This window comes from Hippocampus guttulatus, chromosome 13 (genome assembly GCF_054856545.1).
Source record: "Hippocampus guttulatus isolate MCC_2025c chromosome 13, RoL_Hgut_1.0, whole genome shotgun sequence".
NCBI lineage: Eukaryota > Metazoa > Chordata > Actinopteri > Syngnathiformes > Syngnathidae > Hippocampus > Hippocampus guttulatus.
In genome coordinates this window covers 9,414,040-9,432,707 of record NC_141273.1, presented here as the reverse complement: position 1 = coordinate 9,432,707, position 18,668 = coordinate 9,414,040, and the positions used below count along the sequence as shown (strand labels likewise).

At 44.5% G+C, this 18,668-nt stretch overlaps 3 protein-coding genes across 5 annotated transcripts in view; 2 read left to right on the top strand and 1 right to left on the bottom strand.

The window, feature by feature from the left end:
• The first annotated feature begins 184 nt into the window (after positions 1-184).
• On the top strand, positions 185-10,480 carry coq6 (coenzyme Q6 monooxygenase). 2 transcript variants are annotated; one of them, XM_086128123.1, is made up of 12 exons: positions 185-240; positions 686-820; positions 1,870-1,928; positions 4,016-4,142; positions 5,115-5,245; positions 5,324-5,431; positions 6,701-6,763; positions 7,004-7,111; positions 7,661-7,863; positions 9,068-9,183; positions 9,473-9,639; positions 10,293-10,480. In XM_086128123.1, the coding sequence occupies exons 2-12, from the start codon at positions 688-690 to the stop codon at positions 10,320-10,322; spliced, it is 1,245 nt and encodes a 414-aa protein (XP_085984249.1). In that variant the 5' UTR covers positions 185-240; positions 686-687; the 3' UTR covers positions 10,323-10,480. The 2 variants fall into 2 exon arrangements, with proteins under 2 accessions (XP_085984249.1, XP_085984248.1); XM_086128122.1 differs by having other exon boundaries at positions 191-579.
• Positions 10,481-11,232: 752 nt separating this feature from the next.
• Positions 11,233-17,631, bottom strand: entpd5a (ectonucleoside triphosphate diphosphohydrolase 5a). The gene is made up of 13 exons (XM_086126888.1): positions 17,146-17,631; positions 16,790-16,869; positions 15,737-15,880; positions 15,313-15,388; positions 15,138-15,173; positions 14,788-14,876; positions 14,612-14,691; positions 14,454-14,515; positions 14,265-14,366; positions 13,639-13,782; positions 13,500-13,556; positions 12,560-12,675; positions 11,233-12,490 (listed from the first exon to the last, which is right to left on the bottom strand). Exons 1-13 carry the CDS (start codon positions 17,585-17,587, stop codon positions 12,407-12,409), a joined length of 1,512 nt encoding a protein of 503 aa, XP_085983014.1. The 5' UTR covers positions 17,588-17,631; the 3' UTR covers positions 11,233-12,406.
• The window catches only part of LOC147196233 (basal body-orientation factor 1-like), a 29,695-nt gene continuing 28,234 nt past the window's right edge, over positions 17,208-18,668 (top strand). For both annotated transcript variants that reach the window (XM_086126890.1, XM_086126889.1), the window contains exon 1: positions 17,208-17,334. The gene's annotated coding sequence lies outside the window, so the exon portion shown is untranslated. The remainder of the gene's footprint in view (positions 17,335-18,668) is intronic.

Genomic DNA, 18,668 nt, shown 5'->3' with positions numbered 1-18,668 from the left:
ATCAAGTGAAGAGAAGCAAAATATAACACATTCTTTTACAAAATTTAAAAACAAAAACAAAACAAAATCGAAAAAGGCATAAAGTACCGCACCGATGTTGGTCGACAATGAGTCTCGGTGAGCGCTTGTTGTCCGAAGCGGAAGCGTGAGCTGCGACAAAGGTCTATCGTGATTGGCTATAAAGCCGGAAGTGAATTCCCATGCCCCAAGTTGTCAACACAACATGGCTGTAGTACTGAGGTGACTCGGCTGCTCTTTATCGGACGCGTTCAAGGAGAAATCAGTATTTGCATAGTATATTTAAGCGGCGAGGCTTCGACGGGGGAATGTTTATCCTACTTTAATGCAAGGCTATTGTTTAGTTTGAATTCCGAATAATGCTAAACCTTACAAGGGCTAGCATAGCCCGGAATGGGTTCGGGCGCTGTTTAATGGCAGAAAAACGCTTTTCCGCAGTAAAAAGTGTCAGTCGAGGACTTGTGTGCGCAGACCACAGTGACGGTAGTGGCAAAAATGAGGTTTATGATGTTATTATATCCGGGGGAGGGATGGTTGGAACTGCAATGGCATGCTCCCTCGGTGAGTGACCACATCGAGCTGTCAACACCCAAAACAACGTGTGCTCTGATTAAAACATTACAAAACAAATCAGCAGCTACCGTGACACATAGTTTTCCCCTGGCAGGCATGCATCCCAACTTGTCAGAGAAGAAGATCCTTCTCCTTGAAGCAGGAAACAAGAAAGTGATGGATAAGGTCCCTGACAGCTACAGCACCAGAGTCAGCTCTATCAGTCCAGGATCTGCTACACTCCTCACTGGTGCAGTAGGCTACATCACCGTCCTTTGACCTCGAATGTAGTGATTCCCAACCTCTGTGTCGTGGCGCATTAGTGTGAGATATGTGTTGCGGGAAATTGTCCCATCTCACCGAATGGTCTGAAAATTATCCATTTGCTGTAAAAAAAATTAATAAATAATAGTATCCTTGAAAACTATTTATCCCAGCAACATATAGTGATATGCAGAGCAATTAAATGGTTTTCCACTAGATGGCAGAAGGTACAATTAAACCGAATCCATCTGTTGCCATTACTACAACGGAATCACAGCTCTCTTTGTGTTCAAGTAAACAGGCCCAGCTCTCACACTGGCTCAGTTTATGAGTAAAGTGACACAACATTATCATTATTTCAGTTTTTATTTGGTAGTGTGCTGTGTGATTTTTCCAATGTAGAGGATGTGTCTCACCTCAAATAGTTTGAGAAACACTGCACCAATAGTGTATTATGACTTTGGGCATACATTTAAAAGTAAATGTTTGCATCGTAGTTGTTGTTGTTGTTGTGACTTAGCAGGCCTTCGTCTTACATGATCTTCCTGCTTCCATTTTTTTTCTCAGAGTTGACAGATAAATACAAAACAATACATCCTGATTTATATAGCACTTTCACAACAGCTGCAGCTGTAACAAAGCGCTAAGCAAAACAGTTAACATCGAGTAAAGTAATAAACACAACACATAACATAAAACACGGACAGTCGTGCAATGCTAACTGGATAAATGGATAATATTTGTAGCGTAGCTGACAAGTGGTTGTGATAAATCTCCCCTTAAACACTTTTGTACTTATATTCACTCTAAAACTATTTTCACACCACAGCTCAGGTCATTTTTCATTTTATTACTGTCATTACATTTCACTAGTACCCTTTTGTGGTGCCTTGGGGGGCGACAACACACTTGGGGAAATTATTTGTTATCCTGACGTCATGCACAACTCGCTACGATCGAGGAATATTTTTGCCCCAAATGTCAGTGAAATTCAGAATTTTCCAACGTCATTGTATAATGTCTCTTTTGCTGCAGGTATTGGTGCATGGGAGCATATCACAAAATGGAGGTGCAAGCCTTATAAGAAGATGCAGGTATGTTAGTCATTCTTTGTTTTTGTTGCTTGTTATCTATCAAGCTCGAAAGCCTAAAAAAAAAAAGGGAAAAAAAGTAGTTTTTCATCCTGTTGCCACATTGCCTGAGTTTTTTTTCTATTTGACTCCGTCTTGCTGTTTTTAACTTGAAAATCACTGCACACTGATATTTTCCACGTATTTCTGTCATCCAATAATCATGATACTATACAATTTGTGGAGAGCAAATTCTTTGACATTCCACTTATACTCCAACTTACAGCGAAATGAACAAGAAACTCATTTGTGGTGTGTGTAATTATGCACATGGTATCGTTTCATTTACATTAAATGCTGGGTTCAGCTGACATGTAATTTCTTCATTCCTTTATGCAATGTCTGCCTTTATTAGCAGCCCTATTTAAAAGAAAAACAAAACAAAAAACCCGCACACCTTCATCATACGCGATCCAGCATTGGATGACCTAGTTTCTTCTTACAACCGTGCTTTTGACGAGGATGAAGTCTTTTTGACGTTTGCAAATTGCTACTCACTCCCCATGTCTTCTAATTATGAAGATTCATGTGAACAAGTGTAGTGAGATGAAAGGTTGTTTGCCGCTTCATGGCAATGGATGCAAGGCTCAACCCGGCTTGTAAGATGTGGTTGCTGTATACCAAAGCCTTGACCGCAGTGTTTCACTCCGGGGCTAAGATGTCATCAAGCTGTGCCTTTTCGGGCGATTATGGCAGCGTACCTCACTCATGATACCTTTTATTCTGCTACCTTTTTGTTTGTTTTGCTTGCTGGATCATAGTCATTCACATCTTAGGACAACTATGTGCTGCGTGTCTAAATAACGTTTGCGCCATGCGAAAACCCTCCCCACCTTTAAAGGAAAGAGAGTTTAAATTCGGCGCAAGGTCATTTTCTCTTAAGGTTGCGAGGAAGTTGTTTAAATCTTGCAAGGAAAGCAATAGCTGCATCGCGTCACCCTTCGTTAAACAAACCCTAAACAATTTCTTTTTTTTTTTCGTGCCCCTCCTCTTAACCACTTATCTCAAGTTGCAAACCCAAAACACCGTTAGTGGTTTTTTTTAAAGGGTATATCCCCTGACTTTATGGTGAGCTGGAGAGAAAGAGTAGTAGCAACAGTAGTGTTTTACAGCTGAATGATGGGTTACCCTCAGCATAGTTACAACCCAGGAGAGGATTAGGCAAACACTTTCACCCGCTCATGTTGAACTCAAATGGCACTTTCAAGTTCGGAATTGGAGTTAAACGGAAACCGATATTATTGACGGTCTCCATACTGTTTACAAACATGTCATTTGTGCGCCAAATAACACGTTTGACCAACTTGTTAAATGCCGCTCGGCCTTTAATTTAATAAACACTTTCACTTGGGAGTCTTTTCAGCATTCATTGTTTCACTAAATTCTACCCGGCAAGTGTGGCGTTAACCTAACAAAGTCATTCATCTGATTTCACCAATAATTGCAAAAAATATGCGGAGTGCATTTCTTAAGCACTGACACTTTTCAGCATTGAGAATTGCATTGCAGTACATTGCGATGTCGATTTAAAATTGATTAATTGTTCAGCCCTAATTCATTTGTATTTCATATTACATTTGCATTTAATGTTAAACTGTTTCAAACTCAAGGTACAATTTTGATTGAACTTAAAATGCGTCATGCGTTTTCATTGAATCATTGTTTGCGTAGCATTTATTTAAGTTTCCTACATTTCAATGCAGTGTTAAACTTCAAACTGCGCATATTGTTACAGTGGTTTACGATGATATTAAATCTACGGTACCTTTAAGGAATAAAACCTCTGTCTCTTTTCGCATGCACGCTTAGCCCTACTCTGCTACTTTCTTTTAATGCTGGTCATGATGGCGGCACTTGGAGAGCTAAATATTTTCTTAGGTTGGGCTTTGTATAAGAACTTTCCAAACCACCGTTCTAGATGACTGCTGTGTTGGTGACCTAATCTATTTAACAGGCTGCGCCAAGCTTCGACAGCAATTTTCACGTGATCATCTCTGCCCGGGAGGATTAACTTGAGGCGTGACCGCAGGCGTAATGACTCTCTCATTTAGGTTTGGGATGCCTGCTCCGATGCCCTGATCACATTCGATAAGGACAATCTGGAGGAGGTGATGGCTTACATCGTGGAGAACGACGTAGTCGTGGCTGCGCTCACTAAACAGCTGGACAGTCTGTCGGGTGAGCAGAGCAATTACCCAGTCAATCGCTTGGCTCCACGGTCGCATGCACAGTGCCCCGTCCGTGCCACCGCATTATTCCATCCGCTGGCGTTTTTAGTTGTATTCCCGCCATGATCTGTTTATGTTTTTCCATCCATTTAAATCAAAACCTCACATTTTCGGAACTGCCGAGGCCGGCCGGGCCCCGCGAGGACACCTAAAGTGGTCCAGTGACCTATTTAAAGCTGCCATGTGCTCCTTGCCCTGCCACCGCCACTCCGGGCTCAAAAGTGCTGACTGCCTACCAGCAGCACTCGATTGCTGTTGACATTAAACCAAAATGTTGCAAATAAAAAGCAACCCTGCTATGTGCTTGGCGCTTTCAGTGGCATATTTATAAATGCTTTTAGGCCAAACAAGGGACGTGTGGTCCCCGCTCGGTTTTTTGGCCTCGTGTGCTTGCCATTTGTCTCCCTCTCATGCGGCTCAAAACTGTAGTATGGTACATGAAAAGTGTGCTGCCCGCCAGCTGTTTTCAATGAAATCTCTCTCTCTCCAATCACCAAAACCCCATATTTAACATCCGTGTTCGGTAACCAGTAGCCAATCTGTGGATGGGTCCTGCTCCAAGTCGGCATGAGCAAGCGTAGCTCAGGCCGCTTTCATGTTGTGGGGAGGGCCAGCTGCCGGTATTTTAGGAAGTGCAGGAGGAGGTTTGATGCAATATCCAACAAGCCGACAGCATGTGCAAAGCGTGGCGTGGTTGGCTTGTAGATAAACACTATTAGTTCATGGCGTGCGGCAGACCAAGGCCTTTAAGATCCTCTTGTGCCAGGGAGAAGGCCGCGGTGTTTTATAACTAGTCCGTGCGCGTTTGCGTGTGCTCGGAGTGACAAATCTTTAAAGTGTAACTTAAGACCCAAATGGATCACTTTGTTCTCACTGGTAATTTATTTTTCTTTCATTGTTTTCTTCCCTGATCATTCGTCAGATCATGTGCAAGTCAAGTACCGGTCCAAAGTGGTGAAGTACATTTGGCCGGCGGCGCACCAGGCTGTGCGCTCCGTCCCCTGGGTGCAGGTCGTGTTAGCCAACGGGGAAACTCTCCAGACCAAGCTGCTTGTAAGTTCGATTTCTGTATTCAAATTCCGAACTTTGAATGGTCTCACATCATCTGTTTTATTCCTTGGTGTGTTTCAGATCGGCGCGGATGGACCCAACTCCATGGTGAGGCGGCAATTAGGGATCCCCACAGTCAAGTGGGATTACGATCAATCAGCTGTGGTTGCTGTGCTGCGTCTATCAGAGGTAAATGATGGGCCGCCTCCTTTTTTTTCCCCCACACTTGCCTTTTTTGTGTTGTATGTTCTATTGAGGTGTATTAGAAGAGTAAGAAATATGTGACCCGCATTGCAAAATGAGGCAAACTCGCTCAGGTGGATTCTGAGATACAAGAAAGTCACGGTTCAGTTGATCAAACGTCTACCCCTTTCAACCATCAAACGTTTTATTTTCAAGGAATAAACATTTTGAAGTATTCAAAAATCGCATTTTGTCAAAGATAAGATAAAGAAGTAACTCTCGAGAAATATAGGTATCCGTATAAAGCACGATGACACCCTTTTGCTAATTATGTCCTCATTTTAATGATTTTGCGTCATTATGAGCTACAACTAGGCCAGGAATCTGCAGGATTTTCCATAATCAATCACCACCAACTCTTAAGATAGCAACAGCTGCTATGCTAGGGTTCATGACCCCAAAATACTGGCCTCCAATTGGTCTATTACCAATGACACATCCCAGAGATGCATTCGCCAGTACGCCGCAGCAGCCCGGCTAAATGGTGGCCATGTTGGCAGGGGCGACTTTCCCATCAAAGGCAATGCATGGCATTTTGAAAATGAATCGTAACTTGCTCATTTTCATGACGTTTACTTTTTGGTCAGTGCCAGAGTGAGTGCAATAAATATATATGACAGAAGAACCCCCACAACTCCCCCAAAAAGTTACTATTTGTTGTGGTGAGTCACATGTTGGTATCATCAGCATTTCGTTTGGACTGAAACTTTAGTTACTTAAATTGAATCAGTATGACGTAGTGTAGCTGCAAAATTATAACCACACCTCACCGTTGAAAAAGCACAGTCAAGGCTCTGCATTGGATGTTCTGGGGCACTGGGAACCTTCCCTTCGTTAGGCTTTTGCACCATGCAGTTTTCCCCCCGTCATAATATAGAAATAAACATTTGCAGACTGTTGCCTTCAGAAAACCTTTATGACTTTCAATGGTTGAACTCAAACATTCAAACATTCTTTAACTTGAGGCAAGTGTAAAAATCAGTTCACCCCATCAAGCAATAAAACACTCTTTTGACGTAATGTGACGGTGATTTTTCAATGTCTCACCTGTTCATTTCACATTAAGATAAAACAACTTCATCCCTGTCAATAGTAATAAAAACACTAAAACGTTTGAATGGTTCAATTGCATAACCGTGAAGATGCGGCGTATCGCAGTTGATGCAGTACTGTCTGGTGGGTGTATGTAATGTACATTATTTCATGTGTTAACAGCCTACAGAGAACAATGTGGCATGGCAGAGGTTCCTGCCGACAGGACCCATTGCAATGTTACCGGTAATGTATTCATATTTTAAACTCTTGTGAATTTTTTTTTTCCCAAATGATTAAATGTCTGCGATTGGATGGAAACCAGTTCCGGGTGTACCAGGCCTACTGCCTGGAGACAGCTGGAATAGGCTCCAGCAAGTCGGCGACCCTCGTGAGGATGCGTGGATTACAAATTGGATGGATGGATGATGAAATGCATTCGTGCTGTTTGATCAACGTCTATTGTGCGTCCTCTTTGTGTCGCAGCTGTCGGACACAGAGAGCTCTCTCGTGTGGTCGACCAGTCATCACCTGGCCGAGGAGCTCATGGCGTTGGACGACGAGTGCTTTGTTGACGCTATCAACTCCGCCTTTGTGAGTGCCGATCAAAACAAGGGAGCGTCCCTCAGATCATTGTGTGCTTTGTGTCCTTCTCCTCACATCCAGTTGGTTTTGTCAGACGTAAACACTTTGTTTTGACCAGACTTGAAACAATAGCAGTATTCGCTTGGACATACCTATCCCTTTCTTGTGTTTGGAGGAACTCCTTTTTTCCCAAGCGGGGCTATTTTTACTGCCCGCTGAAGGATGGGGTCACCACGGTTGAGTCACGTTTGGTTTCAATCCTGGTTTGGTAATTAAACCTGCGGTCTCCCTGTGTCGACCATTACTGCATGGAATGTTTTTCAAACAGAGCTAATTCAACTGTATTGCCTGGCCTGCATCTTCTTTTAATTAGCCATACTCCCCGGGCCTCGCCAAACCCTTTACTTAGGAAGGGCAAATAACGGCCCTTGCCTGGAGTTCAGCTTTGCTCCAATGTCAGTTAATTTCGTTGTCCAGACTAAACGATATCGTCTGTTTTTTCTCTCATGCGCTCTTCTTTCTCTCTGTTTGAAATCCCTCCGCTCGGCGCACCCACAGTGGAGTAACGTGAACCAGTCGGAGCTGGTTGAGACAGCCGGGACCCTCTTCAGGAGCGCACTCGCCACCATCATGCCCTCTGCAGGTTCGCCTCGCCAGCTGCCCCCGAGTGTGGCGGCCATGGGCCCCAAATCCCGCGTCATGTTCCCTCTCGGCATGGGCCACGCATCCGAGTACATTAGGCACAGAGTAGCGCTCGTTGGGTAAGAGGAACTGGAGCTTCAGTTAATGTGTCACGTTTGATGAAAAGTTTCCCTTTGATTGAAGCTGAGGCGTTGCAGGGGTCCTGAAAATCGGAATTGAATGATATTTTGGGGATACTTTGTCTCATATTTATATAAATACGTAAGACACACACACACACACATACACTGTAGTATTTGTGTGAAGTGTGCCTTTAAATTGACAATGGGACTCTTAACTCATTCACTCCCAAAGACGTTTTTAAACGTCTTTTCAGACTTGGTCCAGAATTGGCTGGTACTGAATGAGTTAATGACGCTTAAGTCAAGGTACCACTACAGTTTTAAATTCTCCTGTGAGTTTTTTTTTTTTTTTTTTTTACAACACGTATGCCAAAAGAAGTAACATTTAAAGAGAATAATATGCACCAGAAGTTATGTGAAGGGCATCTAAAAGACAACACTTGTGTGACAGTCATATTCTTTTCAGGGTCATGCGTGAGTTGGAGTCCATCGCAGCTGAATTTGGGCGTGACGGAGGGGAGACTCTCGATTGGTAGCCAGTCAATCACAGGGCACATATAGACGCTATGGACAATGTAAAGTCTTTAATCAAACGTGCATAATTTTGGAATACCCGGAGAAATACTTACACAAGTACGTGGCAAGGGAGAATATGCCAAGGTCCAGACTGCGACTCCAACCAGAGCCGCTGACTTTTAGGGCAGAAGTGTGTCGCCGTACCGTCTGCATGAGGCCAGTCGCCTCACAACACACTTTGTCTTTCTTCATCGCTGGTCGTTAACCCTTTCAGGGACAGCGGTGACTACAGCGGACAGCTTATGATGTTTGCTGCTGTGAATTGCGAATTTCTCCATTGTGAGACAAATAGTTTTTTTTTTTTATCTTATCAAGTTTACGAGGTGCATGAAAGGGTTAAAAGATAAGGCTCACTGCCTAAACAATTTGACTTGGTCATATTTGCATTGAGCAAAAGATTGTTGGCCAGTAAATGGCATGTGCATTCACAAAGGCTTTTGGATGTCAACAGTTTTACCCTTCAGCGCGTTATTTTATCGAGGAAAATTGTTTCGAAATCTGAACCAGGCTTTTCACGATTGCGTTGTACTTTTATTCGGAAGAACGTCAACTAGTCCTGTGTGTGTGTGTGGGGGGGGGGGGGGGTCGTGTATTTGTAGAGACAAGCATCTGTTTGTCTTTCCAGGGACGCAGCCCATCGTGTCCATCCTCTGGCCGGTCAGGGAGCCAACCTGGGCTTTGGGGATGTGGCTGGCCTCACACAGCTACTCGGCCAGGCCGCCTTTAACGGGAAGGACCTGGGTCAGTGAGAGCTCCAAACAGACACGAGCACTGTAACCAAAACTCGGTGGTTTCCCTTAAACTATTTTCCAAAGGCCCGTCTCACATGCAGGCTGTTGAATTATAAAAAGCTTCTTGTTTGATGGGTTTTTTTCCCCCCTCTCTATTCATTTTGCCAACAATTCAATGTTCATTGCTTTTCACGGGATATTGTGTCCGCCCACCCCCCTTCCACCTTCCGAGGTTAAACCTATGTATTGATTTGATGCCACATTGTCGGTTTTTAACCCCCAATTGGTTTATTGTCCAGGAGCAATGCAGCACCTGTTAGAATATGAAAGCGAGCGCCAGCGGCACAACCTGCCCATGATGGCCGCCATCGACCTCATGAAGCGCCTCTATTCCACCAATACCGCCCCTGTGGTTCTCCTCCGTACCTTCGGCCTGCAGGCCACCAACATGCTCCCAACACTAAAAGTAAGTTCACCTCGAGCTCGCTCAACCTGGTCACACCAACCGTCAACCTATCCAAACGAAGCTCCGCCTCCGCGCTCTTTTGCGATTACACGTCGCTTCAATTCAGCGGTGCCTGTAATTTCCAGGGCTCCGAACGTGCTACTATGGCATCTAAGTTTAGCCCTAAATTTAGTGTTACCAAAAGCGTGTGGGTGGGGTGCAACGCTGGCACTCGGGCAGTGGACGGCGGTGGTGGCTTGTGTTTTCACACCCCTTTTATTACCGACCACTCATGTGAAATGGCTTTATTCGCTACTAAGTGATTCAGACCAAAATTGTTGTGAGGAGGACACACACTTACAGAGCCGTGACAACGTACTTGCCCTCGTCTTGAGTTCACATTTGTGTTGTTGTTTTTTTTGGGGTGCTTGTTTTGGCGATTTTAATATCTCCCAAAGACATCTTTAGTAAATGTTAAATGATTATTGCAAGAATGTCATGATGTCACTGAGCACCCCATTTGCTCAAGCAAGAAATCACTTCACGGAAAGATTTTCCAAATAGGACAAATCCTTTTTATACGCGGCAGTAAATCTGAACTTTTTTCAATTTGGTTCTTGGTCTGCATATGGCAAGCGTCAGGAAAAGAGATGCTTCCTGTTTTGTTTGTGCAGGAGCAGATCATGGCGTTTGCAAGCAAGTGAGCCAGCTGACCATTAAGGTTCCCGCACATATCAAGGGGTCTGTTCCATCTTTGTATTCAGTTGGGTTTCCTCCATTTGTAAATTGTTTGACTCAATTTGTGCATTTGTAAAAATGTTGGACAGCAACTAAGTTGAATAAAGATTTATTTTTCATCCTTTTTTTGGGTTTGTTTTGTCTTTGGGCTTACAAAATCATGTGTCCTTCAAAATCGTTCTTGTGTAAAAGTGAATCATCTCATCGATACGGACATTAACATTTAACACAGAATACCGTTTTGACCGCTTTTACTACTTGTGTCTTTGTGATGAAAAGCCTCACTCTTCACTTCATCTCGACTGCATAATCACGGCTGACACAGACAACAGCGCTACTGCTACTGCTACTGCTGTAAGTATGCACTTTTTTTCCCTTCTCCTTTCCTCTGTTCCACTGGGGTGACTTGTCTTCATTTTCCTCAAGTTGTTTTTTGTTGTTGTTGTTGTTTTTTGCTGCATCTTCCTGAATGAAATGTCAGTCAGAAGAAGTTATGGCTCATTGGAGGGGGAGGGGCCGAAAAGAAAATAGATTTTTGCATTTGTGTCAATCAAGGACTGCAACAATATTTGCTTCAAATCAAAGAATCAATCCGGTACTCCGTTTTCCTCCCACATTCCGAAAACATGCATGGCAGGCTAATTGAATACTCCAAATTGTCCCTTGGTGTGATTGTGAGCCCGAATGGTTGTTTGTCTGTGTGTGCCTTGTGAGGATAAGCGGATCAGAAAATGGATGGATGGATAGTTTTGCCCTTTGCTGCATGTAAAAGTAAAATCATATCAACTCCACCGGTCAAGTATTTTCTCAACCTGAACTGTACATAGACAATGTAGACATAACCCCCTCACCCACCCGAATGATTTTTTGCGTGGATCAATGACATGTTTTTTATTTATTTACTACAGGAGGGGAACATATTCACACACTTGGAGGTTTTAGTACAACAAGCATTTCACAAAATAAGAAATAAACAATTTAAATACGAAAAGCATGAGGTTAATCAACTAATGAGCATCTTGAGCAACTGTGCCATAAAATGTTTTGGGGGTATCTTGTATTTGACAGCGCTTCTTGGGAAGTGTAACTGGCATATATACAACAGAGCGTTTTGTATACTGTGAGAAGACAGTCGGGTAAAAGTGTTGAAAGCGCATTCCGGGGTAAAAGCCCAAAAATAAACATTGTTAAATACATTAGAGAGATGTTCAGGTATTTAAATATTTGTACAGTTCACAAGAAAAGCATCAGGAAATATCTATGAGTGCTTTTGAAGAATCAGCGACATCTCCACAACTTTTAAAAGCCACATCTTTATCCTGCGGTTGATCATTTGCGTTTAGTTCAGCTTAATGTTGTTAACTACACCCGATGAGAGGTTGTTCTACGGCTGCTTTGCAATTTCGCCACCATCGACGCTGACTGTTCAGTCCAGGGAACGTTAAAGTACAAGCATTCATTTCGCGCATGTGGCAGCTGGCCACACACACACGCGCTTTGTGGGAGTGAACTTTGACCTCCCGAGTCATGATGATTGGCTACGTTGTCTACAATTAAAGTGTTGCGTGCAAAATTGAATGGCAGAAGCCGTCGAACTCGTTCAAGGAAATTTCTCCATGAAATTGTTTGCGCCTACAATAGAGAAAGCGTTAAGACATAAGTGACTCTAGCGAGACTTCCATGACGTAGTTTTGTACGGCGCGGCCCACAACCGGGCGGCGGACAAACCACCGTGACTCCAAATTAGGCCCTGCACACTGGACAGCAAGGTGAGGACACGTTTCCAAACACCCGTTAGTAACCCAAAATGATGCTTTACAAAAATAAAGTCAGCCCAGCAGTCATGGGCTCAACGTACAGTAGAAATAGCTGGCCTTATAAAAATATAGTGATTTTTTTTTTTTTTTTTGGTCTTAAACAGCTCTGGTGGTGTTTGCCGGCTGATGAGGAGGGTGGGCAGGATGAAACTGGGTGTGTCTGTGAGGGAGGGAAACCCCGCAGTGACAAAAATGTCCCTCTCAGTGCTGACTGCGTTGCCCTTGAGCTGCCCTTAGTGGATGTTGAGGTTCCTGAAGTAGTCGAAGGTGGCGCCCAAGGCCCAACTGGTCTCCACGTTGTTCACCTTCTTGGCCAGCTGGTAAAAGAGTTGAAATCGATCAAGTTAATATCGTGGTCATATTTTTCCCGCAGCGGTGTGACGTACCTGCAGCACGGTGTTGTCCTTGAAGCCGAAGCCCTCCTTGAGCAAGCAGGTGATGTACGTCATGTCCATGCACAGGAAGGGGCTGATGGCACGGTATTGGGTCATTTTGTTGCACACTGCAAACGCATGAAGCAACTTTTGGTCAGTCTCAAGGTTGCAAATGCGTTGAAGGTTACCGGAAATTACAGCAGCCCAAAACACTCGGGCGGGTACTCGTAGCATGTCGAAGGCTTACAAATATGCTGGATTGTATTCAATGATGGACAGCTGGGAATGAATTGGTCCCATTGGACACGTGGTCGGTAGTGCGCTGTGTCAATTGAATTTGCAAAGTGATATTTTTGCAAGAAGTCAGATTTCATCCAAGTCGGCAATTTTGCCGAGTCCTCGTTTCTGGAGACCAATTTGGATAAAGTCCCATTTATTTGGAAATCTTCATCAGAGCCAGATTCCTGGTTGCAACTGCTACATGATTTAAAAGGCCACCTTGTGTTTTGTTTGGTGTCGTACTAAACAGAAGGGTGCGAGTGTACGAAATCGGGGGTCGGCTGAAGGCTGAGAGTGGGCGACGTTGGTGTGTGGCTGTCAGGTGCCCTCCCGCCGCGGCCACACAGTCGTCGTCGGCCCAGCGTGAGCCACACTCTGTGACCATGTGAGCGGGGCTCTCGCAATACAAACTCCCTTTGACCAAACTTAACATCGACAGCCCCTCTCAGTGGGAACGCTCTGCGCTGGTTGCGCATACTTCACATTGTGAAGGAAGGTTTTAAATTGTTTACCCTATAATGAAGCACATTTCTGTCTTATTTTAGCAAAGAATCGGTTGGATTTTACAGCAATAAATTCAGTCTGACAGGAAGCACTGTGCCACGTCTTTGTGTGCGCGGTATAAGATGTCGATTTATTTCGGGTCATGTTGACGCTTTTCAAATCTACTCACCCTCTTTGGCTCGCTTCTTAAAATCCCTGACTTCGATTGCGCCGCCTCGGCTGTCATCTGCGAGGCAAAGTCAAATGCGCGTTTTTGACAAGAACGACTCCCGACAGTGGCAGGTGATTCTCGGTGAGCGCCAACTCACCAATGAGGCCGGACTCCACAGCTCTGTCAAAGTAGTAGGAGAAAGCATAGAACACGCTGCTGCCTTTCACCTCATAAGGCTGATGCACGATTCCCTTGATGACCCTCATCACCTCGTAGTAGCACAGCTTGTAGCCCGCGTAGCCTGGAGACAATTCATGTACCGGTAAATCAACCGCGTGCGACGGCGGTACGGTAGCTTCAGTTTTGGTTCAACCCGAGACGAAAAGTCGGGGTTCCACCACGTTGTATACGAAGGGAAGCCCCAAAGTGTCAACCAGCATCACGAATACGCCTGCCTCATTTGTGTCGCTCTGACCATATGCTGACAAGAGCGACAGTTAGTGCTGCCTTGACCGTCTGTCTATTTTTACCGCATAATTGTGAGTGGTCCAGATTGAGCCACTCATTACATTCGCACGCACAAAAAAAAAAAAGTGGGAAAAAAAAACTCAGGGACAAGCCCGGCATCTTTTGGCTTTTCAAATGTGGTATGGGACGAACTGCCTTATTTGTGTAGGCAACCGCCTCTTTTCTTTTCATTTCAATTTCAGGTAGAAGAGGCAACATGTGTGTTGTGCAATGGCGCTATGCTATCGGAAAAAAAAAGGATTTTACTGGGCTTACCATCTGGAACTCCGCTGACTTTGTAAGTGGTTCCACCAAAAGTCACTTCTTCTCGGAACTTCTTTGGGAGGCAGGAACTGGTGAAGACTTTCCAATCGATACCTAAGATGTGAAAAAAAAAGCCAAGTAGCCCTTCTGTCAATTAAAAGGTCCTCCTAGTTTTATATCATGGGTTTTAAGATTCAATACCATCAGCTCCCAGTGCTCCAAGAGTTGCCAACCGAGCCGCATACAGTCCATTTCCAAGGTAGCTATGAAGTGAAGATATCATGGGAAGATTTTAGAAGCTTGTACTAATCACTTTTATGTCCCATTAAAGTGACAATGCAGCAAACTTGACCGCTTACCTGTGTGTGTAGAGCTGATAGGTACTATTGAACAAGTTGAATTTGGCAATGTAACTATGGGGAGCAGATTCAACAGTTTTCTGGTGGACAGAAACAAACATTTAGCGGTGCAGTTTCATTGATAGCTTTCGGTAGAATTATCAGACGTGCCATCATTTTATTTATTTATTTTTTACCTTTGACTTTGGAAGAAAGGTGATTTGTGTAGAGCCTCCTCCCAAGTCCAGGATGCCCACTGTCCTCTTTGTGTTGGAATACAAGTGGCCTATGGTTAAAAAAACCAATCAATATCAAAACCAAAGATGCATATATATATTACAGTTGTTTTTGAAAATCAATTCGCTGTATGTCCCAAAAAAAACGTGACTATTCATCACGTTTTTTTTGCGCGGCTGTTTGGAAAGGCTGGCGACCTCAGACAGGAGACGAGCGTTTTTCACTCCCCGGCTTGAGTCTACATTCGAGACTCCGATATGAGCTTTGTGACCACTAACACCAACATAGCAAAACACGAGCAATGTCTTACCTGTAAGGAAGTTCACCGTGACCCAGGCCAGGACTCCTGGAACAACACGAGGGTGCAAATACCCACATTAGTTGTGATTACAACACTGCTGCAGTGACGCATTTCGATGCACAATGAGAATGCTAAAATGCCTCTTGCAAAAAAATATATATATACTGTATATACAAGAACATACCTTCATTTGTTCCATTCATAATGGTGACACTGTTGCTTGGCACATAGAAGGGAGACTCGAGAAAAACATGGCGCACCTGCAATCATAGATTGACCTTTTATAGCTGTTCACAGATGTGATTTCTGCAAGACTTCAAAATGAAAAAAACAAATCAGGCTAGACAGTGTCAAAAGTAAAATAAGTACCGTAAATTGCGAGCATAGCCGCAACAGTAGCGGATTGAATACTTCAAATGACAACACCACAACAGCTGTTTTTTAAGGTTTTTTGCAACATCATAGCCGCTGAATGGGCAGAGTTGTTCCATTTTTTTTTTAACCCCACTGACACTTGTAAGCACTTAGTGGTTTCTCATCCCGCTCCTTGGCGGCGCGGCTTGCGTTTGTGCCAGAGTGTCTGAGGGCAGCGGGAGAGCGTGCCTCACCTCGTTCAAAAGAGCGCCGGCTTTGTCTTCGGGAAGCAGGCGCAGGCCCGCCGTGGCCTTCAGGACCACCGGGGTCCTCCTCCACTCCTCCTCTGGCACGGTTTTCTTGGCTATCTTCAGCAATTGACGCACTGTGTTGCCGCCCTGGGGAGGACATGGCAATTATAGTTACAGAAGCAACAGCATGTGTCCGTATTAGAACAAGGTCAAATGCAAAATTTGGTATCATTAAAACCGGGTTGGTGAATGCGGCTGCATCAGCAAGCCTCATTCGTGTAATTGGTGTTTGCGTGTGAACCCAACCCAGAGAACATACCAAGGGATGTGCAACGTGCACACTGATAATATACACTTACACAATCCAATGTGATCCAGTGAAAGAGCAGCAAAAACAACTGTGTGGCTTTACGGGATAATATTACTTGGTTTTGTTTTTAATCGGATTAATTTAACAATTAATTGTTGCTGCAGCTTGCTGCGGTTTACACGACAGCACTGTACTTTTCATTTAATGTATCAAATAGGCTGGACACAGAGTATGGGGGTAAGAGATGTACAGTACTGTATTTACATACGTGCGGTAGGTCGAGCAATAGTGATTGTGGAGGGGATATTTGTTATATCTTAACCCATTCACTTCCAAAGACGTTTTTAAACGTCTTTTCAGACTGGGTCCAGAATTGGCTGGTACTAAATGAGTTAATAGGTATTTTTTGTGTGAATGTGGCGATTATGCACAAATTGTACCTATATATATTTCAGAATGCACTTGGTGATGGGTAATTTCTCGAAGATCATGGTGAAGGCATGCTATTAGAAGTCTCTCTCGTCCTTTACAGACCGGCGGTATGAGATAGTTACACTTCATTTCTTTTTCATTTCTTTCTTTCGTTGGACTGCATGTTTGAAAATGTACATGTAGTTATATCGTCATGCTCATTCCAACCTGAGCACCATCTTTCTGAATTTTAGATACGGCTCACGATTAGATTATGATTGATATTCTGTCCATTGACCACTGTAAGTAATAATGCAAACAAAAATCCTGCATACTTCCTCAGGGTTGTCTTTATAAGCAGAAAGTCCAGGTTTCACTGCATGGTACATTTCGTTGTCCAGAACTGGCAGCTCAACTACAAGGAGAAGAAGAATTACAAACAAAAATAAATACAAGGAAATAATCAGTGAAACAATATAACAGAGAACCGGTGACTGTACAGAGACCAAAAGAAAAGAGAACAAGAAACACTCGAATCGCTTTGACAGCTGGGGGATATTTTCAGACAAGCATCACGTCACATCCATCCTGCTCCACAACTCAAACCTCAGCTACTTTTAGAAGCACACTTGCCCGGGGATGGATGAGCTAACACACGCGCGCAAATCTGGGGCACGGCGGAGGGGATTACCTGGGTCTTTCTGAATGAATTTATAGATGTGGATCCTGGTGCCGGTGCTGCCCGCGTCGAACATGACACCGTAGAAGACCCGGGTCAAGTTGACTCGAGGCGCCGATCGGTAGTGAGGCTCGGGCGCCGATCGGACGACTTCGGGCTCCGGGTGGTGGACGACTTCGGGCTCCGGGTGGATAGCCTCCGGTAAGATCTGGATGTCTTCGGGTGTCGTGTCGATGACGTGGGGGATGACGGGATACCTCGGCACGCCGGGGTGGCGGGGAGCCGGCGCCGGGTTCACGACCTCCGGGAGGTGGTTTTCCATGTGGGCGGGAGGCTGGCGGAAGCGGATGAAGTGCGGGAAGTAGCGGTGGGGCCGGTAGTAGGTCGCCTCGGTCGCGAGGCTCCCCGCCAGGAGGACCAGCAAGAGCGAGAGGAGATGGCTCGACGCGGCCATGGCGTGAGGAGAGCAGAGGTGAGGTCAAGTGGAAGATGCTGGTACGAAGTTGAGTGCTCAGCAGAGTGGATGCGCGCACAGGACCGTCCCCTCGTGTGTTTACACTATATAAAGACATATGGGCTTGGCGAGGGGCCACACCGAGAGCAACAATCCTCCAATCCTGTGGCGGTCCATCCCCACTCCATCCAGTCCCCTTTCTTGTTGGAAGCAGAGCTGGAGACTACCTGCCTCTCTGGGGGTTTTTCGCCCCCCCCCTCTCTCTCTCTCTCTCGCTCTTGAAAGGAAAAGGAGGGTGCTTATTTCTAGCTGTTTTCCCTCCTCAACTTTACTGGATGTGGAGGACCCCTATCTAGGAAAGGAAAGGCATGGGGGCGTTAGAACTAAGTCAGAATGGACAGGGGCGAAACGCTGCAAAAAAAAAATAGTATGTGCAGTTCTTATATACTATCGACTATGTTTAAAATTCTGCCATTCCAAATGTATTTGGACACGTGCACACATTTGCTTGAATGATTCTTTGGGTTTAGTTTGGAGCTGAAGTGCGCCAGTCATGAAGGCAACAGCAGCAAGGACAAAACACAAAAAAACCCTAAATGTCTCATTCATGGATGTTCTGGTCATTATTTTAAGAGGTGACAACTTTTTTTTCTTTGGATATGTGGGTGAAATATATAACTACAGTCAAACCTTGGTTTTCTAACGTCTCTGTTCTCGACCAAATCGTTTTTCGACCAAAAATTTAGAATTTTTTATGCCTTGGATGACGACCGAAAATCGGTTCTCGAACAAACTGAGCGCACTTGAATGCGTCACTTGACTCCTCTCGCCTTGAGAAGGAAGTGAAGGAAGTGACACTTCCTCGTGTAGCGTTCCATTGTGAGCAGACATGTTCAATAGAGATTTTTTTTTTTTTAAAGAGCATGGTTTCGGTTTTTGAACAGCCTTCTGGAACAGATTATGGTTGAAAACCGAGATATGACTGTATATGACACTTTGATGAAGAGAATATGCCTTACTTCTGCTCGTTTGGAACAAGATTTGAATGATTGTTGGACACGCACACACACACACACACACA